Source organism: Nelumbo lutea, chromosome 8, assembly GCF_056320005.1.
Source record: "Nelumbo lutea isolate HS-2025 chromosome 8, American lotus-T2T, whole genome shotgun sequence".
Taxonomy (NCBI): domain Eukaryota; kingdom Viridiplantae; phylum Streptophyta; class Magnoliopsida; order Proteales; family Nelumbonaceae; genus Nelumbo; species Nelumbo lutea.
The window spans coordinates 4,011,900-4,035,055 of record NC_142691.1 but is presented as its reverse complement, the minus strand read 5'-3'; the positions used below and the strand labels follow the sequence as shown (position 1 = coordinate 4,035,055).

General features: G+C 38.4%; 3 protein-coding genes and 1 long non-coding RNA gene across 6 annotated transcripts; 1 reads left to right on the top strand and 3 right to left on the bottom strand.

The window, feature by feature from the left end:
• On the bottom strand, positions 1–5,577 carry LOC148842258 ((S)-coclaurine N-methyltransferase-like). Its single transcript, XM_088958056.1, has 8 exons — positions 3,335–5,577; positions 3,117–3,225; positions 2,247–2,471; positions 1,831–1,930; positions 1,636–1,746; positions 1,232–1,315; positions 666–724; positions 1–408 (listed from the first exon to the last, which is right to left on the bottom strand). The coding sequence occupies exons 1-8, from the start codon at positions 3,519–3,521 to the stop codon at positions 210–212; spliced, it is 1,074 nt and encodes a 357-aa protein (XP_088814182.1). The 5' UTR covers positions 3,522–5,577; the 3' UTR covers positions 1–209.
• Positions 5,578–6,071: 494 nt separating this feature from the next.
• Positions 6,072–7,645, bottom strand: LOC148842257 (uncharacterized). Its single transcript, XR_016103314.1, has 2 exons — positions 6,585–7,645; positions 6,072–6,456 (listed from the first exon to the last, which is right to left on the bottom strand). It is a non-coding gene; the product is annotated as an uncharacterized LOC148842257 (long non-coding RNA).
• A 4,583-nt stretch (positions 7,646–12,228) lies between these two features.
• LOC148842256 (protein PLASTID MOVEMENT IMPAIRED 1-RELATED 1-like) lies at positions 12,229–16,503 on the top strand. 2 transcript variants are annotated; one of them, XM_088956434.1, is made up of 3 exons: positions 12,229–12,642; positions 12,727–15,040; positions 15,156–16,503. In XM_088956434.1, exons 2-3 carry the CDS (start codon positions 12,834–12,836, stop codon positions 16,297–16,299), a joined length of 3,351 nt encoding a protein of 1,116 aa, XP_088812560.1. In that variant the 5' UTR covers positions 12,229–12,642; positions 12,727–12,833; the 3' UTR covers positions 16,300–16,503. The 2 variants fall into 2 exon arrangements, with proteins under 2 accessions (XP_088812560.1, XP_088812559.1); XM_088956433.1 differs by having other exon boundaries at positions 12,336–15,040.
• A 1,427-nt stretch (positions 16,504–17,930) lies between these two features.
• Positions 17,931–22,929, bottom strand: WRKY50 (WRKY DNA-binding protein 50). 2 transcript variants are annotated; one of them, XM_088959310.1, is made up of 3 exons: positions 22,552–22,929; positions 22,274–22,405; positions 17,931–18,381 (listed from the first exon to the last, which is right to left on the bottom strand). In XM_088959310.1, the coding sequence occupies exons 1-3, from the start codon at positions 22,785–22,787 to the stop codon at positions 18,255–18,257; spliced, it is 495 nt and encodes a 164-aa protein (XP_088815436.1). In that variant the 5' UTR covers positions 22,788–22,929; the 3' UTR covers positions 17,931–18,254. The 2 variants fall into 2 exon arrangements, with proteins under 2 accessions (XP_088815436.1, XP_088815438.1); XM_088959312.1 differs by having other exon boundaries at positions 22,548–22,739.
• Positions 22,930–23,156: the final 227 nt, after the last annotated feature.

The window sequence follows — 23,156 nt, the reverse complement described above, 5'->3', positions numbered from 1 at the left end:
AGATTGAACAGTGCTTTGTGTTTCTTTCTTCTCACTGACACCGTCTTTTTGAGCACAAGTGACTGAACTTGGGGGGATGTTCTCCAACATGCATAATTTTCTTCTATCATGCCATAAGCCAAACTGGAATTCAACTGAAAAGAAGAAATCCTATCTCCTATGATAGTAAAAGAAGTAAAACATAAAAAAAATAGAAGTTTGGATCAAAATTAATTTATTTTTTTCTTGAATAGGAACAGTGCAACCATCCATTCTTCTCCATTGTTATAGCCAAACAGTTCTGCCACTGAGATGAAGAATGTACGCCAATGGGCAGTCCACTTAACAGCGGAATCCTTGCCATAAGTTGACTCCATTATTGGCTTAATAGAAGCCATGTTCTGGTCCATTCTTTTAAGCCACTCCTCACTGCAAAGGTAAACACGTTTTAATCATATATAAGCGAAATTATCAAGTTTCACTCATGTTCATAAATAAATATAATCCAATTTAACCCGAACAGGCGCAACTTTGGAGTTAGATTTAGCCATACGATATTTGACTAGTTCAAGTGTCAAACCATTAACTTTCTAGTTCCTTCAATATATATCGCTTTGAAAGAAATGAATACAAACCTTGTTAAAAGCAAAACAAAAACAAAACAATTTAAAGAAACACACGCTTGCCTTGTTCTTGCATAATGGTTCCCATTTACAAGCCAATGGTTGACAACAGAAACATCATCCTGGATATAAAAAACACCACAAAGAAATGTTAAGCAGGAGGATAAAATGTGTTCAGCTCTAGGCATAAAAAGAATCAAGATTCCTACATAAGAGATCGAGTTGGTGGCCTCTCTGGACATCAAATGGCATTGTTACTCCACTAACAAAAGATTTCAATATTAATGATGGCAATTAAATGCATTAAAGCAGATTTCATCTAATACCTGAAACACATAATTGCCAAATAGTAGATTAATATCATGCAATCTTTTTTTTTTTTTTTTCCTTTTTCCCTTTTGGTAAACTGGTAAGAATAGATTCAAATGAAATTCAAGCATCCTCTTGTACTTCTTCTCATTTCTATTTAATTTGAACGAGTAGTGATAGTTATTAACAAAAGAGTGAAAGAGGTTTATTTAGATTAAAGAATATCTAAACGTGAGAATCTTGTCTTTGCTCCAAACAAAGGATGCATATTTTTATGGGATAAAAATCTCAGACAATATGGACAGAAGTGCAGAACTTACCTGGAAATAGAGGAGAAGGTTTGCAGCAGGCATTGTCCCTCCAGTGAAGAAGTACTTGGTAATCCAGTCATCTTCATTCTTGTCCTGCATAAAAAAGAAAATCAGATATCTATAAATGTCATCGAAAGGACTTTGTTGTTGGTAGAAGTCATAGATAGGACTTAGGAATTTGGCAAAATAATTGGAGACTTTTATTCTTTTAAGAAAGGGAAAGATGGAAAATAAATAATTATTGTTTTTAATCCAGGATTTACATCAATCCGTCCAGATGAATAATGACAGACTCAGTTGTTACAGAACTAAATATTAGTTTCTTTAAATATATAGGTACCACAAAGACTATATCTAAATCAATGCATAACCAAGTAAACATGCAGAGCAATTAACAAGTTAAACAGAAATACCTCAAAGTGGTAAGCAAATGCTTTATGGCAGAAGTAGTGAACAAAAAGGAGACTATCCTCCTTCATCCATTTTGATATCTTATTAAGAAGTGCCTTGTAGTTCTTCATGTGCTGCATTAAGGGATATATATCAATGTAAGAAACCATAACAATAGATTTCGGACCTTGTAAAAAAAAGATCAAAGTGTTGTATACTTCAAACATTTCTATGGATAAAATCCTATCAAATGATGCCTCCATTTCAAAAGTGCTGATATCTGCAACAATGATCTCCACATTTTGCAGCTTCAGTTCCCTGTATAAGATGAAAATGTGTGGGTTATCTTAGGTTGCAGAGATGAATTCACCATTTTCAGAAAGTATGCACCTGTAGTTATAAATATGGACCAAACAGAAATGGGCTAATGGAACTTCAATCATCTTTTAGAAGTAGGAAGTTCTGTGATATGTTGATTCAAACAGAAAAAAGTATGAGGTTTGAAGCTGTGGTTCTTGTAGATGCAACTTTGCCATCCGTAACTGTTTTCAGCGCCTTGTAACCCTTTTGTTACTGGTCCAGAAGATCAAGTAAGGGATCTAACAGAACATATTGTGTATTTCATGCAACTTACCTACATTGCTCCTCTATATATGCTTTCTGTGTCTTTGAATTGCAAATCCCTGTTATCCTGCAGCTAGAAAACTTTTGTGCAATATACAAGGACAATGATCCCCAGCCACAACCAACATCAAGCATAGATTGGCCATCTTTGATCTGTGCCCTCTCACAGTACAGCTCCAGCATAGCTTTCTCTGTTTCCTCTAAGGTGCTTGACTTGTCAAGGAAGTAACAGCAGCTGCACATGTTGATAACTAAACTAGCTAAGCTCAAAAAAGTAAAAAAGATGACTATTTCATTTTTCTTAAGGAGGTATATAAGCATAATGGCATGTGAAGAAAGACGGAAGTCATCTCTATATTCTGCATTTCTCAGAGTATATACGAGGAAGCTATTGATTTCATTGACATTATCTAATGGATCAAGCCATAATACTCTCTAACTCTGAAATTTGTATCTGAGATAAGTGGTATATATGAAAAGAAGAAAAAAAAAATGTGAACAATTAGAGCGTGAAAAAATATTAATTGCCTCTTAAGAGGGGTCAGGGGTGGATACTTGCTCCTTTTCTTCAAAAATTTTTCTGACATTTGCACACTGCCGTTTTTGGAGAATCAAACAGAGCTGATGTTTTCAACAATTAATAATCAATATCACTATTTTGAATTCTATACTTAAATTCTACTAAAATGTTGTAGGGCTGAAATGGAAATTGGGTTGTTTTCTAATACTTGCTTTCCTCACACTCAACAAGTGTCTCTTACATAAGAGAGAGAGAGAGAGAAGACAAAAGAAAATCCAAATTATTAGTAAGACAATCGATATGATAAGCTTCGTATACTGGATTACAATGCAAAGAAAGTAAGAATTAAATTTCATTTACCTGTATTTGAGATTCTTCCCTAAAACCAGCTTGAAGAAGGAAGTGAGTAATTCATAATGTTGGGACTTTGGTAAGTCGGTCTTGATGGCAATGGGCATATCTTTTAGCGCTGCGACGTGAAAAGCAATATGACTTCACTCATATTTAAATCCAATGGAACAATTTCGAAGAAGAAGAAGAAGAAGAAGAAGAAGAGAGAGAGAGAGATGGAGATTTACAGTGAACAAATTGGAGAAGATCAGAAAGTTGGAGTTGAGAGGACGGCTTGTATCCCCAACGAAGACGACTAGCCAACAGCAGCCGCGTGAGCCTCCTTATGACGACGTCGGGGAGGAAGTTACGCTCGAGAGACGACAGCATTAAACGTACAGTTGCATCGTATGGTACCTGGATCAACGCATCCATGGCGCCTGATCTCTTTATCTCTTCTTCTTCTCGATCGTTTTCTTTTTATAGACCGTGTTTCGTTTCGTTGTCCGGGAGTAGACACTGTGACTTATCCGAATCCGGATCTAATACCGGTAGGTAGTGGTTAATTAGCAAACTAGCATGTCGGCATACTATTCATGGAGTTCCACCTTCATGACTTGCCGAAAAGACGTCATACCAGAAAAAGCTTATGCAAAGTCCGTTCGAGCATCCTTAATTATTTGCGTTAAAAAATGTATCTCCGTACTTGTGGAAAGATATTAGGCTGTTAGAACGGTGTGGGTACAGGTTTGCCCGAAGCCAATCTCTTACGCTTCAAGTTGTTTTTTTATGATTTTTAGTAAAACGCGTTTCACAGACCGTGCATTGAAAATATTTCTCGTGAATTAAAATTAATAAGTATGGAAGATATTCCCAATGCATGATACCAATGCATGATAGGATATGTTGCGTGTGAGGTATCAGATCTGAGGAGCAGATCCGGTCTCCGTGCAAGTTGCATTAGATTTGGAGCACGCGAATAGTATGTGGTTTGGCGATGGCAACACATCGAAGGGTATATGGTTATTCACCGTTCATGGCTGTTTGTAGGCTTTTAGCCTCCTCGCAGCGAATTAGGATCTTCTCCTATACCTACAAAATACCGTTCTAACATGGACAGACATCATGTCTGATTCTTGTTCATGGGCTAGGCTGGGTTGGACTTTGCCTCTACGTTAATAGAATATGATCAGGTTCAAACGAGTTTTACCCAAGTATCAGCTCTGAGCTTAACCCTCATATAAAGTCTGAAGTTTAGATTCGAGTTTGAGCCCGTCCAGAAATTTAGAAAAAGAAATTTATTTTTTATTTTTTAGTTCAATTAAAAGCTATTTTATTTATATTAAAAGACCTCCAAATTGAAAAAAATCTTATTATTAATTGAGAAGAAAAATAAAGAAAAAATATATTATAAATATATATTTTTATTATATAAAATATATTTTTATTATATAATACATTATCAAGTGAAGCTCAAACTTGGGCTAAGCTTTTTTGAGAAAACCTAAACTTGGCTTGTAAAAAAATCAGACCCAATATTTTAAGCCCAAACCCAAGATCACAGGCCTGAAATCTTATCCAAACCTGACTTAGGAGGAGATCCTGATTCCATCAAAATATCATTTACTTTTGTCAGTTATATATGGGTCCCGGTCCAATAGTCTATTTTCTATATGTCAGATTGTGAGGAGAATTTAGGGATTATAGTTGATAAGGGCAACTTTTGGGCTTAATATCAATAAAAATAATACTTTTATTAAATTTAAAAAAATAGATTAAATTTTTAAAAAAATAGATTAACTTTTTTAAAATACTGTTTATCTTCTTCCTCTTCTAATCTATTCATCAATGTCGCCACCCGAGGTGGCAACCTCCGACAATACCTCTGCTTCTTCCCAACACCGCCCACCTCCACCTCCGCCTCCGTTAATGTTGCCGGAAGGTGAAAAATATTAATTTTTTAAATGTAAAATAGGTATTTTTACCCTTTCTAGAGTGCTGTTCATCTTCTTCCTCACGAGAAGGCAAAGAGCAGAGAAACTGAGAGACTGAAACTGAGTGGAGAGAGTAATGTGGGGAAGGAGTTATTTAATGGCTTGCTTTTATGAGGTAGTTCGTGAAACAGGGGCGATTTTAGAGGCGATTGTTTGTCTCTGTTTTGTTTTGTCTCTTTGGGTATTCGGGGAAAGGGTTTTGGAGAGGGTTTTTGTTGGATTTCTTTCGCTAAGCGACAAGAGAAGGCAAAGAGCAGAGAGATTGAAAGAGATCTTTTCTTTTTTTTTTTTTTGTTTTGTTTTTTTGTATTTGTGGTGTAGCTTCGCTAGCGTGGGAGAAGGGACTAAAACTGAATGGAGAGGCAGTGAAGGAGTTATTTAATGGCTTGTTTTTATGAAGTAGTTCGTGAAATCAAGAGCGATTTTAGAGGCGGTTGTCTGTCTCTGTTTTCTCGAACATTATTCCTCTTCTTAGTTCGAACCCAGAAGCAGAGGCAGCCAGCGGCGGCACCCTCTCTAAATCCGATCTCATCCTCTTCTCTCATCTTCTTCGGCTTATTCTTCTTCCCCTTTTTCCCTTTCTCTGTCCCATTAGCGTCGATCCGCCTTCTCCCACCATCTTTCTCCCCCGTCTGTGCTCCCTCTCTTTCTTCTCCATCTCTTTTCTTCTTCTTGTTCCTCCTTTCCCTCCTTTCTTCTCCTTTCCCTGTCGGCGTCCATTTTCGGATCGCTTTCCATCACTGTTCTCTGATCATCGCCATAGCCGCATTAATCGCATTTTCGTTTAGATTTTCAGCTATTTCTCACTGTTTTCGATTGCCCTTCTCATCCCCATCATACATAACTTGTCTTTTAGCATCTCGGCTCCCTAGATCTATAATGCAAAGTCTGCTTTATACGCCGGTCGCTGCAAGTTTCTTTCCAAGTCGCTGCTCTCTCTCAGCTTCAGGTGACATTCACATTGGAAAGATCTCCTTTTCTCGCCAATCTCCCATTTGTATCCTTTGAGAATCATTGCTATCCAAGATGGAAGTTAGCTCAATCTCCCTATTGCAGAGTTAAGTTTCAAGCCAAAATCCCAGTCGAGGATCAATGTTGGTGCCGCCATGGCTGGAACCGTTGCTGTCGACGACATTCTTCTCCATCTGCCAAACAAACGACGACACACCTCAGAGCAAATGCAACATGTATTGCCTCGATTGCAGCTGTGACGCATTCGGCTTCTAGTGTCGGGGTCAAGGCACAATGATCATCGAGTAATTCAGGTGGATAGGTTGGAGGGGGGAGTGTACCGCCATTTTGCCATTTTGTGTCGAGGAAGAAAGTGAACGGTATTCTAAAAAGGGTAGAATAGGTCTTGTAAAAAAATATCATCTCTGTCATTGACGGAAGAGAAGTTTTTGTTAATTTTGTCAAAAATAGAGGAAAGATTTTTTCTAAAATGAAACTATAAAGAAGATTTTTATGATTATCAGAAACTTTAGGGGAGGTTTTTGTCTTTTACCCATTTTTCAATCGAGAACGGTGTTGGTATTCGTGGTCGGAGATTCGGGAGAGGAAGAAGAAGCAAAACCGGAACCAGAACCAGCACGTGTGACAGTGGCAAGGAGATCTGCAAAGTAAGGGCTGTCTCCACGGTCTCACTTCCCATCTGAAACCTCCTTGTACTCCGTCATCAGCTTATCCCATTTCTCCCGGCACAACTTTCCGTCCCTCTGCACCCCGTCGGCGCACGGTAGTTGCGCCACCTCCTCTCACAGCACCGCCCTCCTCGTCGACTTGGCGAACTTCCCTTCCATCTCCGTCCGCACCTTTATCAGCAGCAGCACCTCCGCCCTGTTCCAGTTCTTCGATCTTTTTCTCGCCGCACTCCCTCCTCCGCTTCCCCCGCCACCGCCAGCGGTTGTGACGGCAGTTTCTGCTATTGGAGTAGAGGCTGGTTTGTTCACATGGTGGCACGGTGCAGAGTCTGAAGTGCATCTTACACCTTCGTGAACGATCTTTTTCATGAAGAGAGTCATGGCGTTTTGGAACATTAGTCGATGCTGTCGATCTTCTTCCCGCCATTTTTCTTCCCTTTCTAGCCGAATTTTCTCGCGTATTTTCTCTCTCCACTCCATTGATTCAAGGAGATCCACAAAGAATCTGGATTGTCTTGCTAAAAAGCTATCAAAGAGATCCTTAAAAGCTTTTATCATTTCGTCATTTCTAAAATTGAGAGACCTCTGCTGCTTCTTCCCTGAAAATTCATTGGTGTCTTCTTCGGTGTCTTCGCCATCCGATCGGATAAACTCATCTTCTCCTCCTCCGATCTCCATCTCGATCTCTCGGCAACTCGATACCTTGACATTGTCTGCGAAGTTGAGTTCGAATTAGAGTTTCTCTCCTCTGAGCTTTTCCTGATAGGAGAGGATCGAGTTCGTTGTAAAACAGATAGTCCTCCTTGTCTCGAATGCTCGCTCGAACTTCCTTGTACCCCGCCGTGAATTTCTCCCATTTATCCTGCAATATTGCCGGCGGAGGTGGGCGGAGGCGGCGGCTAGAGGTGTCGATTATCGGAACCATGGCCCCTTTTATAAACCGAACCGGTGGTTCCGATTATTTCATTTTGCCAAACCAAAATCGAATTGGTACCACCGGTTATCGGTTTTGGTTTTTGACCAGTTAGGTACTTCGGTTTTTATATTTATAATATATATTATATAAATATATGTATAATATTATATTATAAATAATAAATAATATATAATATATTATAAATATTTTAAAAATATATAATATATTTATAAATAGATCATTATAAATATAATGAATATATATTTATATAAAATACATAGAAAATATGTGATTTATATTAAAAATATATATAAAATATACATATAAATATATATATCGGTCGTTTCGGTTAATCATCGGTTTTTTTATAGGTTAACCGAAAACTGAATCGGTCTTTTGTTTTTTCAAAAATTCTGACCGATTCGATTAACCGTATTTTGTGGTTCAATTTTCTCAGTATAGTTCGATTTTTCGGTTTTTCATGGATATTCCTAACGAGACATGCGGTCGTAGTGATGAATGGATTGCAAGAGGAAGAAGATATACAATGTACCCTTAATTGATATTATTTTAAAAAGTTAACTTATTTTTTAAATTTTATTAAAATATTATTTTTATTAATATTAGAGACTAAAAGTTACCCTTATCTATTGGGTTTGGATGACCTGAAGACAACAATTTACAACACGGGCTGGTCACCCAATCGCGTTGTTACATGTAAGCACCCCACACTTAATGTTTTTAGTTAACGGGAGAGAAGCTCTCCTCTCGGTTACCTTTAGTATCTATTTTAAATTAACAAAAAAAAACCCACTTCTTCTTCTTCCCCGTTATTTTCTTAAAGAGACAAAACCTTTTTTATACCTAATGTGAAAACCCTGTTATTTTCCCTAGAATTTACATCGTCTGTCCCTTGGTATCAGATCAATAACAATTTGCGCATCAGCCTAATTTTCCCATTTTAATATTAAAGTGTTTTTTTTAATTGATGTGGCAGATTATTATTATTTAGTGCATATATGTGAACTTTACATAGTGGTTGGTGGCCACGAGTCCACGACATTGGGGGTCGGCCGGTTGGGATCAACTGTCATCTTCCTCCCCATTAAGTCATTAACGGATCATTCCAGAGCTTCCATTCAACACCTTATCAAATGGTCGGCCGGTTGCACAAAGGGAAATTTCTAAATTAATACCTTATAATACTGAGTTATTGCAAGTTAGTAACCGAATTTTACCTGAAAACTATCAGTTTAGTACAAAATCGTTAAATGTAAAGTGGCATGTGAAATAATAAAAATGACCTTTCAATGTCATCTATTTTCTTTACAACACCCTCTTAAAGTTCATGAGAAAAAAGAGAGGAAAAGATGTAAAAAGTGAGACTGAGATGCGAGAAGAAACTCTCGACTTTGCTTCATTACTCGATCCATTGGTCTCTTTTAAATTTACCTTCAGTGATGTGTTTGTTGTATTTTCTTGGTTTGCTGGGCACTGTATTTGCCTTTCCAATCCATACAGAACCATTTCAACCTCATCTCAAACTCTCTGATTGAAGAAGGTCAGGTCTTAGTTATCTTGGGAGACCAGTGCTTAGCGAATTAGCTCTGATAGGTTTTTGTGCAACATAAGTTCAAACTTTCAATAGATGAATCTCCACATAAGTTCTACATGTCAGATGCCACATCATTCAAAATATAATCGGTCCAAAGAAATAAAAGAATAATGATTATTCAACCCACCTCAAAATTTTTAACCCCACCATACACGTGGGATGAATCTTGACCATGGATTGATGTCAAATCTATGGGCAGGATGTAGTTTATAGGGGGCACTACTAATAGACTATGGGGGATTATAATTTCAGAATTCTGCAATGAGCTGCAGTATACTTTTCCAAAAAATAAATTGTTAAATATATTAATTTCTCTTTTCAACCCAATTTTAATAAGGATTTAATATGACACCTATTTTTGAGAAATTAGCATTGGTCCCAAACACCAACATAGTAGTCCCTCCTAAAAGACTTGATGGTCAAAATGGAAGACAGAAACCAATGTTTTTCCCTTCATCGTAATTGTGGGTTTAAAAGTCCTTCCCACCACTTTATCATATACCTCATTTACGCTACATCAAAAACTCTTTCTTGTTTTGATAATTGAATCTCTTTAGGTTGCATTTGGATGTGCTTGTGCAGTGCAATAGAAGTATAAAACAAAATCCCAGAATTTTAATGGGTTTGGTCTGGTTCGAGACAAGGTCTACAAGTTCCAAACCAAATATTAATTGTGACAATCAGGTCTCATCTGATTCAAACCGATTATACTTGGGATCTATAATTACCAATGATATTACATTTTCCTTCCTTTTCTTACTTTTTTTCCTTCAAACCAAACATAGTCTTAGAATTTTGTTTTTGACAATACAATTACAATGAAATTAATTGAATTTTTTTTTTTAGAAATTAACTGTAAAATATTAAATTGTGTGGTAAAATCTATGATGCAGAAACTGCACAATGAATATATACATACCCTTTTAGGCAAAAAAGTATAACAAAAACTACAAGAAAATCAGGAAACCTCTCTGCATTATTAATTATGTAATTGGTTAGAAACAATAAAAACTAATTGCAACCATTACTTCGGTTTTGTGAGGTAGACCTAACCTATTATCATCTCTATTGAAACCATCTCGTGGATGGCCTTTTCGCACTACTAATCAACCAACTTATGACAATTGATTTAAGCTCGAAAAAATAATTTGTGCTTATTTGCTTAAAGAGAGTAGCTGAATGAATTATTGCTTTGAATTCCTAGTCATCAGGTAGGCACACATGGTGAGCTCATACATAAGCATTTAGAAATTTTTTTGACACCTGTCCCTTCCAAATTTACTATGTTTTGGATGACGTGGAAAAACAGAAATAATAAAATCTTTAATAGCATGTCTTTTTTTTATTAAATTCATTCTCTGAGATTAATAAAGTTGTTAATACTCAGTCAATTCCCTTTATGGCTAAATGTTGGAGATCCATAAGGTGGCAATGCCCGAAAATGAGAGATATCAAAGTTAATATAGCTTCCCAGAATGAGGATGGGGCTTGCTCGATTGCTTGTATTGTCAAAAATCATTTTGAGAAAATACTTGATGTAGAATAATACTTTATTGAAGTTAACTCAACCAATCTTATAGAAGTTTGGGCATTCAAGAATAATCTAGTTTGTATTGAAGATGACTCATTGTGATGACCTTGTGTCTCAAGAACCAATATTATATCTCATGGAGATTGAAGACCGTCCTGGAGGATTGCTAGAGGTTGGTCGAGACTATGGAGCTATGTGTGGAGGACAAACATTCATTTAGGGAAGCTAATCAAGCTGTAGACTTGCTGGTCTGTGAAGTTTTGTTGAATAAATTAAATGGGATTCTTCTTCACTTAATCCCCATGCCATTCATAGTTATTTAGTTTTCATTTGTTCGTGTAATGTTTGGGATGGAGCTATCCCCGCCCTATATAGCTTCTAATTTTTTTCCCAAAAAAAAAAAAAAGAAAAAGGTGGAAAACAACTTTTGATAAGTGATAGAATATTTAGTAAAGTGCTTATTGAATGTGTTTATAAAACTGTCTTACTAGATTGGACTCTTGAATTCCTTATATATTCAAATGTTCTTTTTTTTAGTTTATATCTTAAAAGACAAAGTAATAAGTCATTCATTTTAACCACTTAAGTCATTAAAAGTTGGTCAGTAAGTTCTCCCCTTCGCCAGGGCTGAAGCACAATTCATAAATGGTAAGTTTTGATTTTTCGAGATGGGCCCAACATGGAGACAGCATAAGCAATGGTTGGTGAAAAACTTGAAGAACCCATATCAGCTATTGGTTTTTTATTTTTTCTTTTCTTGAAAGATCAAATCAGCTATTATTATTTAGTGTCCCTTTGAGAGGCACTAAATAAACCATGGTTTTTGGCTTTTCCCAAGGTGGGCTCTACACATAGTTTATAAACTATGGTGAAAGATCCAGATATCCTTGAATAGATTATCAGTCAATTATTTCAAAGGCTGTCCACTTAAGCTACTTATTTTGGAGAACTTAAGGGTTGAACTGTTTTTTAAGGGCTTTTGATGAGCTGTTTCAAGAGGGGTTCAGATGGGCTCCCCATAGAGTGTCCACAAGCTCTCTACAGCCCGTCTCCCCCGTGTATTGGTAACATCTCGTGCTTGTCATGGGAGAGGTATAAGCTAACGGCCTTCAACTTGACCAATTCAGATCTCCTACCTACAAGAACCTTATTCACACTTACCCACGGTTTATTACGTTGAAAATATCATCCCTATTTGCATATTACTATTCATTGGGGTGATATTTTGAATGTACAAGTGCTGCGAGGCATGGATATAAGATCCTAACTGTAAGTTGATTTGATTGACAGCCGTTTCAAGTGTTTCAGACTTTTCAACAAACATAGAGGTTATCTATTTGGATACCACTTTAGAAAGTCAAAAGCCATTGCGCTTCAATCCCAAATAGGGGCATTTTCAGTTGCTTTGAATAGCTTATATAAGAAGTATATCAAAGCAGGTGAACCAACTTTTAATCGAATATTCAACTCAGCCCTCCCAAACGGGCCCTAAGTTCTTTGGACATGCAAGTTGGGACAAGTTCAATTTCAATTTCCAACTACTCTTGAGTCTCGAGTCTTGACTCTTTTGCTTTTCAGTTACAAGGCAAAACATTTATTTTTTCCTCTCTCTTTCGCAGCAAAACGGCAAGGTCACGATGTTACAGGGAGATGCCAGATAATTTTAACGCCATCGGCGGGGGAATACCGGCTAAATCACCGGAAGTATTACTGCAAGGCTTTGACTTTCCACCGAGGATCTCTCTGCTTTTTTTTATTCTTCCCCCTTTATTCGTGTTCAGGATGTTCAAATGATGAAACTGGAGGAGTAATTTAGGTTTTCTGATCTATCTGAATCAACACAAAGAATTGGGAGTTTCAGTAAGTATAAGTCAATTATTTGTTGGACATTTATTTTTCTGTCGATTATTGTTCAAGGTTTTCAATTGTTTATGATGCCGAAAGTCGATTCTGGAAAGAAAAATGGTGGCGATCCTGGTAACGGGAGGTTGTTGCATGAACTTGAGGTGCTGAGCAAGGCTCTTTATCTCAACAAAGACCCTCCAAAGGGTATGATTTCGGGCTCCGATGGTCGAGCCAAATCTTCTGGAAAAACCCATGTCCCTGAGTTAAAACCGAAACCTAGGTTTCTGAAGGAAGACTTGTCTCACAAGAAAAAGGACTTGTTGCAGAAGGACAAGAAGTCTCTATGGGATTGGAAGCCCTTGAAAGCTTTATCACACATTCGGAGTCGTAGATTCAATTGCTGTTTCTCTCTGCAAGTACATTCAATCGAAGGATTGCCACTAAGTTTCAACGATATCAGTCTATGTGTTCAGTGGAAGACGAGGGAAGTCGGGTTGCAGACACATGCGGCTAGGGTTTTTGAAGGGACCGTTGATTTTGAAGAAACATTGACACACAAATGTTCTGTCTATGGTAGCCGTAACGGGCCTCACCATTTGGCCAAGTATGAAGCGAAGCATTTTTTGCTCTATGCTTCTGTGGTCGGTGATCCTGAACTAGATCTAGGGAAGCATCGGATCGATCTTACCAGGTTGTTTCCTCTTACTTTGGAGGAATTGGAGGAGGAGAAGAGCTCGGGAAGGTGGACAACCAGCTTTAAGCTATCGGGCAGGGCCAAAGGTGCTACTCTGAATGTTAGTTTTGGATTTTCAGTAATAGGGGATGATCCGGTTGAATCTGGTGGTGTTAGAAACGCTCCTCAAGCTTTGAACTTGAAGCAGAATAGACCCATTGCAACAAAGCCTGTGAATGGTTTTGATAGAGGTCACAGCCACACTCTTCGGAGAGATGGAAGCCTTCCTGGCATTCCTAACCAAATCTCTCACCTCCTATCTCAGTCTGTGGAAGACGTGAAGATTCTTCATGAGGTTTTGCCAACTTCAAGGTCAGAGCTATCCACTTCAGTAAATTTGCTTTATCAGAAGCTTGATGAAGACAAATTCAACTCTCTTGGGGATTCCAAGCCCGAGTTTGAGGTTTTCTCTGAAAATGTTGAGCCCCTCAAACCAATTTCTAACTCTATTTCTGAGTCTGCCAAAAAAAATTCTGAAAATACATCGGAAGATCCTGAGTTTAGTGTTATTGACAAGGGGATAGAAATGTCTGGGAATGAAGATATGAAGCTCGATGATGACAGTGAGAAGGCTTTTGATGATTCTACTGTAGAAACTATCAAGACTGCTGAGATCAACATGGACAATGAGGTGGCCCCTGAAGTGGACATTAAGCCTAATTTCCAAGGTGAGGCCTATGGTAATTTTAAAGATGATTTGTTGGTGGATGAATACAAATCCAAAAAGAGCGATACATGCACCAAACAATCGCTCATGGAGGAACTAGAACAGGCTTTTCATAACCTGTCAATTATGGAGTCAGAAAGACTAGGTTCTCCCCCAGCAAAATGCCAGTCACCTGAGCAAGCAAATTACATGGAAGTTAAATCCAACTATAAAGCAAGTAAAATGGGCAAGTCTCTGAGTTTGGATGATGTTACAGAATCCGTTGCAAGCGAGTTTTTAAGTATGCTTGGAATTGATCACAGTCCATTTGAGTTGAGTTCTGATAGCAATCCTGAGTCTCCAAGGGAGCAATTATTAAGGCAATTTGAAAAGGATGCCCTAGCTGGTGGCAACTGCATCTTTGGTTATGATTCTGGCAATGAGAAAGAGGTAGAATTTGGTTATGATGCCCCAACTAGTCCTGGTTTGGACTTCTCTGAGGATTTCAACTTGTCATCGGTTGTTCATGCTGCTGAGGTAGATCATCAGAAAATGATGCAGGCAATGAAGGGTAAAACGAGGGCCAAAATGCTTGAAGATTTGGAGACAGAAACTTTGATGCGAGAATGGGGTTTGAATGAGAAGGCTTTTCAGAGTTCTCCACCTAACAGCTCTGGTGGATTTGGAAGTCCAGTTGATCTACCACCTGAAGAGTCACTCATGTTACCTCCCCTTGGAGAGGGATTGGGTCCATTTATCCAGACAAGGGATGGGGGATTCTTGCGCTCAATGAATCCTTCACTTTTCAGAAATGCTAAGAATGGTTGGAGCTTGATCATGCAGGTCTCTAGTCCTGTTGTAGTGCCTGCTGAAATGGGTTCTGGTATTATGGAGATACTACAACGTTTGGCCTCTGTTGGAATTGAAAAGCTCTCTATGCAGGCTAATAAGTTGATGCCATTGGAAGATGTTACTGGGAAGACAATGCATCAAGTAGCATGGGAAGCTGCACCATGTCTGGAGGCAACAGAGAGGTATGCACGTTTACCTTTAACATTGGTTGTTAAGTTTGAATTGCTGACCATTTTGCCCTATTCTGGATTTTGACTTGCTTTTATTCCTATTTTACTTTTTCCTCGGTCATTACAGGCAGGGATTGTTGCAGCATGAATCAGTTGTTGGGCAAGAGACATTTGGTGGAAAAAAGAAAGGTAGAAATGGGCACAAGTCTAAGAACTTGAACATGAGCTCCTTAAGTGGAGAAATAGGATCAGAGTATGTGTCTCTGGAAGACCTTGCTCCTTTGGCAATGGACAAGATTGAAGCTCTCTCAATAGAAGGCTTGAGAATACAATCTGGCATGTCTGATGAGGATGCACCTTCAAATATCTGTCCTCAATCAATTGGGGAGATCTCGGCCCTTGAAGGGAAAGGAGCTAATACCACTGGCTCTCTTGGTTTGGAGGGAGCTGCAGGATTGCAGTTGTTAGACATTAAAGATTCTGGAGATGATGTTGATGGATTAATGGGTCTCTCAATTACTCTGGATGAGTGGATGAGGCTGGATGCTGGTATAGTTGATGATGAAGATGAAATCAATGAGCGGACTTCAAAGATACTTGCTGCTCATCATGCTACATGCACTGATTTGATTACTGGAGCACAAAATCGAGACAAGAAACGTGGCAAGGGTTCTGGTAGAAGGTGTGGTTTGTTAGGCAACAACTTCACAGTAGCATTAATGGTGCAGCTTCGAGATCCCTTACGTAACTATGAGCCAGTTGGTGCCCCAATGCTTGCTCTAATTCAAGTGGAGAGGGTTTTTGTTCCTCCAAAGCCCAAAATATACTGCACAGTTTCAGAAAAGAGAAACCATGAAGAAGAAGAAGAATCTGAAACAGTGGTGAAGGAAGAAATCAAGGACGAGACAGTAGATAGAAAGGATGAAGAGGAAGGCATTCCTCAATTCAAAATCACCGAAGTTCATGTTGCAGGTCTGAAGACAGAGCCTGGGAAAAAGCTCTGGGGAACCCCAAAGCAGCAGCAATCTGGATCCCGCTGGTTGCTTGCAAGTGGCATGGGAAAAAGTAGCAAGCATCCATTTATGAAGTCAAAGGCTGTCACAAAATCAACTCCCCAGATGACAACAACAGTGCAGCCTGGGGACACCTTGTGGAGCATCTCATCACGTGTTCATGGAACTGGGGCCAAATGGAAAGATTTGGCGGCACTGAATCCACATATACGGAACCCAAATGTCATCTTCCCAAATGAAACTATTAGATTGTGTTAAACTGTGCATGCAATTTAAAACCATCCAAATGGAATTGATGTACTACATACCACCCATTTTATAGGGATGTATGAAGGTATGCCGTTGAAACTTGCTGTGAATAGAGCAGCGTTGAGTTTTTTGTGCAGCTAGCAAGATTGAATGGTTCAAATTGTAAATGGGTTAATGAATGTAAGCAAAATGGTTCTTGGTTCTAAACAGCAATGATGGTATCTGGCGGTCAAACTTTACCTTGTATTTAGTAATGGCTATTGGCTAGCCATGCAAAGAAAATTAAATGGTTCACCTATAAAATATGTATTGGGGTAAAGAAAGAAAATATGTTTTAGAAGAAGCATGTGCAGGCACTAGATTCATTTGTGGAACAGTGGGTAGATTGAATTTGCTTTTATTTTTTGTCAAGTGGAAAGAAAGAATCTAGCTTAATGTTGGGACTTGCAAACAATGCTAGAAATGCTTTGCAAGTGATTTCAGGGTCTGTTTTTTTTGTATATCAGGTTAGTTTCTTTGATTCTTTCTTTAAACATAGGAATAAAAGGAGGCTTACCAGTTCACTTTTTCTTTTCTTTTCTTCTTTTTTTTTTCTCTGTGTGAGGGCGGGGAGGGGGGGGTTATGTTGGTCTTGTGGCTGGAAAATGATGCTTCACAGAATTCCGTTGAACCCGTCTCTGAGTAGTCCAATCCTTAAACAGGCATAAAATGATATTTATACCCATTGCTGGGGCTGATCATAACCCCTTAGCTAGGAAAGTAAAGAAATAGAGTTCACTATTATCATCTTGTTAATGCAATTGATGTTTCTACAATTGAGCTCCCAATATGACTGCATATCATGCTATTTGTCAAGTTGATCCTCCAATCTTTGTATACGGGATTTATTTTTTGCTCTCTGGGTAAGATGTATCTTAAGAAGTATTTTTGATAAAGTAATCTGTTATTACTGCCCTGGTTTAGATTTGAGGTATGTTAGTCCATTGGCATTTATTGATTGGGCATTGCAAAACCATGTGAAAGAAACTGTTACACATTACTTTCTTTCTTATGTTACAAGTTTATCTTTTGAAGTTCCGAAAAAGCTTTACATGAATTTCATTGAACATGGTTCCTATACATCATGTTGATACAGAATGTAAACCAGCATACGGGCATCAATGATTCTTCCAATCAACATGTGCAGAACCTGAAAAATGGTTGACGACGAAAATAATCCAGAGTTGCTTGAGAAATGTGCTGTTCATAGTATAGGAAGTAAATCTTGAATCTTTGGTTAGTGGCCTGTGTTTTTGCTGTCTGTGCAGGTTACAGCCCTTGAGCTACTGGTAAGATGTAGTTCTTTTAGTCCCTAAGAGGCTTGCTGGCTTGGATTGAATCTGATTCATTATTGCCTACCAGAAGAGCATTTTGTTTTGTTGATCAGAATGTAAAACCAGGTGCGTAAACTGCAATCCATGATGTATGTGCTGATTAAGACCATTGTGATGTACATGATTAGATGAAGAAAATGTATGAATGTAAAGTACTTAGAGTTAGAGGTAACCCAGGTTAAAGCAGTCCTGTGCTGGTGACTAGAAATCAAAATCACTTTTTAGTTTAGGGACTATTCTGATAAATCATAATGAAACGCATCCAGTAACAAAGTTTAATTTGAGATTTCAGCAGATATGATCTCTGTATACTACCATGTATTCTGATAGGTGATGAATTCAGGAACTCCTTGTTGATAAAACGCTGCACTGAAAACACAGGTGGTCCGTGGTCCATATTCCTCTTTCAGCGCATATACATTGATGGACCTCCGAATTCCGAACCCCCGTCAGGCTTAAGGACTGCAACATGTGTAGCATTCTGAATTCTGAAAACAACAGGAGTACTTGCAAGGATGTTTCAACTGAAGACCAAGTTAAGGTGGGAAGAGGAAAACAAGGGCGTGGACGCGTAACGTGGGGTTGGGGGACTCAGGCCGAGGGGCTTTCGTGGTTGTGGATGCCTTCGTATGTCGTTATCACGTGCTGTGGATCGTCTGCATCTCTTTCTATTCTCTTCTTCACTGGGCATCCTTCCACCGAACACCTGTAGTAGTTCCTGATAAAAAAAACGGATTGAAAAATAGAGTTCATTAGGTAAAGATAAAGAAAGATTACTGCTTGTTGTCCGATGGGAAAAGCTGGAAAAAACAATTGGGGGAATAAGATGATTTCCGATCAGTGTCATATTTTCATTCTGTTCAGTGCCATATCCATCATTAAATCATGAAAAAAAAAACATTTTTTTGTTATTTCAACCAGGTTCAAAGTATGTACCGGCCGATACATATCGTTTTGGCACCCCACCGATATGCCCCTACAGTGGGTTTATCAGTGGTCTGACCGGTTTAAGGTGTGGCGAAGACCTAAACCGGTTCCCCTGAACCAGTTAGCGAAAAAAAACACAAAAAAAAAAAACCAGAAAGAGTATTGATTTGTCCGATATGCCTGGGTGTATCGATATTTTGAACCTTGATTTCAACTCAAGTCCTTTTCAACCTGCCCTCAACTCTTTTAGCACTATTTCACTATATTTGTGTGTGTGTGTGTGTGTTTTTATTTCGTTAATATCAGAATTGAAAATGAAATTTTCAAAGAAATCAGGAATGGTTCAAATTGAGTTCACATCTCCGCCCCACAAGGAGCCACCCCCTAACTCTTTTAGCACTATTTCACTATATTTGTGTGTCTGTATGTCTGTTTTTTTTTTTTTTCGTTAATATCAGAACTGAAAATGAAATTTTCAAAGAAATCAGGAATGGTTCAAATTGAGTTCACATCTCCACCCCACAAGGAGCCACCCTCAATGCCCCACAGCACATAACATCTCCCGATAGTACCAGTTTCAATGATGTCATCATCGGAAGAAGTTCTCAATACACGGTGGAGATGTGCTGTGGGGTGGAGATATAATCTCATTCGAATTGGTAATGAAATGAGAGAAAGTATATCAATATGGTTTAATTACATGGCCAAGTAAAAATAATTGATTACAACTTAGAAGCCTAAAACAACTATAAACAGGTCAAAAAAGGAGACAAGTTGAAGTAGTGAACAACGATTTGAGACCCTATAATTTGACAATAGAGGTGGCATTAAACAGCGTGTAATGGCAAAACAGGATTCATGTAACAAATCCATATAATTGGGACAACGCTTGGTTGAGTTAAGTTGAGCATTTTTGTTGATGTGTTAAGGGCTTTACAATATTGCTACAAAATGGCCATTCTGACTGCAACATATGTTCTCATGCTTGTTACCCCTTAACAGAGTACTCTCATATCTTTATTATTTCTCAACGGGTTAATTGTCTAGGGGGTCAATGAGCCATTACTAGGTGTAATGGTATAATCTCATGTTGCAAGTGTGAGAACATGGGTTTGAGTCTAAGAGTGGCCACTTGGTGTCGAAAAAAGAAAAACAACAAACTAAAAAACAAAAAAAAAAAGAAAAAGCTGAAGGTTAAAATCAAATCTAGTCTAATTCTTCCAAAACTCTAGATAGCTGGGAGCTTGGAACTAACATTGGGCAGTGGCCTAGTGGCCTTTCTTTGGGAAAACTCTGATTAGTACCTTGTACTTTGGGCCTAGTGTCACTTTAGTCTCCAAATTTTAAAATGCGATAATTCAGTACCCAAATTTTTAAAACGTGTCAATCCAGTACATGTTAATCAGCCATTAAGTGGCATTTGAAAAGATACAAATGTCATTTAAGTGTCATCTAATTTTCTTTATCAACCATCCAAATGTTGATAAAAATGAATAATCCCAAATCTTTGCCTTTCTATTCAAAAAAGTTAGGGCTACGTCTGACACTCGAAGGGCATTTGTGTCTTTTCAAAATGTCACTTAATGGTTGATTAGCGACAGTACTAGATTGGCATGTTTTGAAAGTTCAAGTACTGAATTATCGTGTTTTAAAGTTCGGGAGACCAAAGTGGCATTAGGCCCAAAGTACAGAATATTAATCAGGAATTTTCCCTTTTTATTAATTATATTTTGTGTTTATGATTTATTGTGAAAACATTACGTGCAACTCTTGTCCCAGAACAATTCAACAACCCCCAATGAATTGTAAATACACCACTGCTTGAAATAAGAAAACAACTTATACGATGTGTTGAAGTCAATGCTTTAAAAACCAATTTGGAATTGGAACTGTTCTAGCCACTGGTTTCCAAGTTCACGGTTTGAGCATTCGGTTCAAATGGACAACCTATTTGCACAAAATAATTAAAAAAAGTAATAAAAATAAAAAAACAGCCAAAACCGTTGAATGGGTCGAACAGGTTAATGATTCGACTGCTCGGATCAACGGATCATTGACCAATTCAACGATTTTTGGCCAGTGATCAGGTTTTGTATAAAACGGAACTGGCTGCCTAGATGGTCCAACTGTCCGGGTCAATAGCAGTTTATTACAAACGGTAGTGTGTTCATTTTTTACTGGAGGTTGCTGGATTGTTCTACAACCATGACCATGGTCGTAGATAATGCGAGCTCTGATTTACATGGTACCCCCTTATGCTCAGTTTGAAAGGAGTATAAATGCAAATATATATAGTACAAATACATATAAAATAATACAAAATACAAGATTTTGCATTGAAGGATAAGCCATTGAAAATGATGGTTTGAGGCTAAACCTAGGTTGCTGGGGGTACAAACCCTACTTTTATGGGTCTGGGATCTCCATGCATTGCCACCTTTCCCACCTTCACGGCATCAGAATCCGCCACTTGATAGTTCTTAATTACTTAGATCTGAGTTAATAATCAGGTATGGAAGATACTTCTGAGATGCTTGAACCAGGTAGTAAGGTAGCGGGTTGCAAAATCATACAATATTTGGCATAGTCGATTAACTTTTGTAACCCATGCATGCATGGAAGGTTTGTTCTTAATAACACAGGGTTGTGGGTAGGTTTCGGCCTTTGGGGGAGCAAGCATTAAGAGTGAAGATTTATCTAAATCATTTCATTATCTTATATATGCATCTGTCACAAGTTGAATAAGATAGAAAAGGTTGGGATAGACCGAAAAGTTCTTGGCTGGAAGTAGTAATAAATAATTAATACCGACAATTTGACTATATATTGAATAGAATAAAATGGTGAAACAAATTCATGTAGCTAACCATATAGTTGGGGAAGGCTTGCATGATGATGACAAATTAAAAAAGCTTGAAACAAGTTCAATATGGACAAATGCCCATAAGCCCATTTTGATCCTACATTTCATGAACCAAGAATGGAACCATTTTAAAACTTGATATTTTTTCATGCATAGAACTTGAGGAGTTTACATCGGCGCTTCACAGAACATCCCCACCGTGTATTGGAAATATCCCCTAATAATAAGTATAGTAAATGTTCCAAATCAGATGTGCATGCGAGGAGATTGGATTTCGTCAGAGCAGCCCATGCCCATACCATTCCAACCGTCTTTTTCAACCTTACATTAGGAATATCTCTCCATGAAATAAAGCATAAAAGTATGGAGATATTCTCAATGCAAGGCTATAAAGGCTGCTCTATCAGGTTTTGCCCTGACCAAAGCCAAATTAGCATATGTGGCTATGATGTAATATCGAACTTGAGGCTGTGCTTTTGCCAAAAAAGAAAACTTTTAAATTGTGCTCTTAAATGAGACCGGATTTGGTCTTCACACCTGGCGCCTCACAGGCGCCTCACACGCACACAGCACATCCTACCATGCATTGGGAACATCTCCCGTACTTATTAATTATTATTGTTCCCAATATACGCCTGTGAGGCGCCCATTTTTGAAGAGCAGATCCCCGCTTCCTCTAAAACGTGAAACAAAGCCTGTCATTCCATCCATGTGGCATCCAAACAGACTATAGGCCTATAGCGTAATACAATTTATTTCAAACGTCAAAATCTGTTGCTGATAAGTATTGTTTGTAAATGATTCATTCTCAAGTTCTTACCTTGGAAATGGCCTGTTCTTCACCATCTTCTTCCCATACTTCTTCCACTTGAAGCCGTCGTCCATAATATCTAGCTCGGTTTTTGTTCTAAATACAACTCTTGCTCCAACAGCCTTATTAGTTCCCCGTCGCCTAACAACATAGAAACAAATTAATAAAAAAAAAAAAGAAAAGAAAACTATAGAAAAAGTAATGAACATGTCAATATATATATATATATATATATATATATATGGACACACAAAAATATTATAGAAGGCTAATAACCCATCACTTGCATGTTACTCCTGCTAGTCCCTTCAGCTTGAGTGCTGCTGCTATTGCCGGAGTCATCAGCGTTAGCCACTTGATGATCGAATATTGAATCCTGAGAAGGTATCGATTCACGATCCACAGAAGCTGTATCTTCTCCCAACAATTGGTTGAAGACTAGGTAGTCGGAAAGATCGAAGTCTATGTGGTCTGGGGAACTGTTATCTAACGAGAATTCCCTCGGGGAAGTGGAGTCAGACATTTTCACGCCGAGAAGGCAAATTCTGGCTGAAGTGCTGTACTGAGTTTGCAAGAGTCACGTCGGGCATTTGTGCTTCCAAAGCTGGCGCGCTTTCGCAGAGTCCTTCGTTGGGGATGCAGCGAAGTTTCTCTGGTGATGCCACCAGAACTCACGCCTGGGACCGGGAGAGAATACATTTGTCTCAACTCTGAAGTATATATAACCCGGAGATCAGAGGTCGTGATTTAGGGGGCGGGTGGCCGGTGGGACCCGTCGTCGATTTGTGGCCGAAGACCAGGGGAAGACCGAAGACTTGTGAGTGAGTCGTTGGTCTCGTGCTTAGACCAGCCTTTGTCACGACTTGCCCGACTCGTGCAAGACTAGAGTGGT

Coding starts and splice junctions, on each gene's coding strand:
- LOC148842256 (XM_088956433.1), top strand. CDS start 12,714: ATGATGCCGAAAGTCGATTCTGGAAAGAAAAATGGTGGCGATCCTGGT. Junction 15,041..15,155: donor TGTCTGGAGGCAACAGAGAG/GTATGCACGTTT, acceptor CGGTCATTACAG/GCAGGGATTGTTGCAGCATG.
- LOC148842258 (XM_088958056.1), bottom strand. CDS start 3,521: ATGGATGCGTTGATCCAGGTACCATACGATGCAACTGTACGTTTAATG. Junction 1,316..1,635: donor CATTTGCTTACCACTTTGAG/GTATTTCTGTTT, acceptor TTTTTTATGCAG/GACAAGAATGAAGATGACTG. Junction 725..1,231: donor ACCTTCTCCTCTATTTCCAG/GTAAGTTCTGCA, acceptor TTTTATATCCAG/GATGATGTTTCTGTTGTCAA.
- WRKY50 (XM_088959310.1), bottom strand. CDS start 22,787: ATGTCTGACTCCACTTCCCCGAGGGAATTCTCGTTAGATAACAGTTCC. Junction 22,406..22,551: donor GGGACTAGCAGGAGTAACAT/GCAAGTGATGGG, acceptor CTATGTTGTTAG/GCGACGGGGAACTAATAAGG. Junction 18,382..22,273: donor AAGAACAGGCCATTTCCAAG/GTAAGAACTTGA, acceptor TTTTTTTATCAG/GAACTACTACAGGTGTTCGG.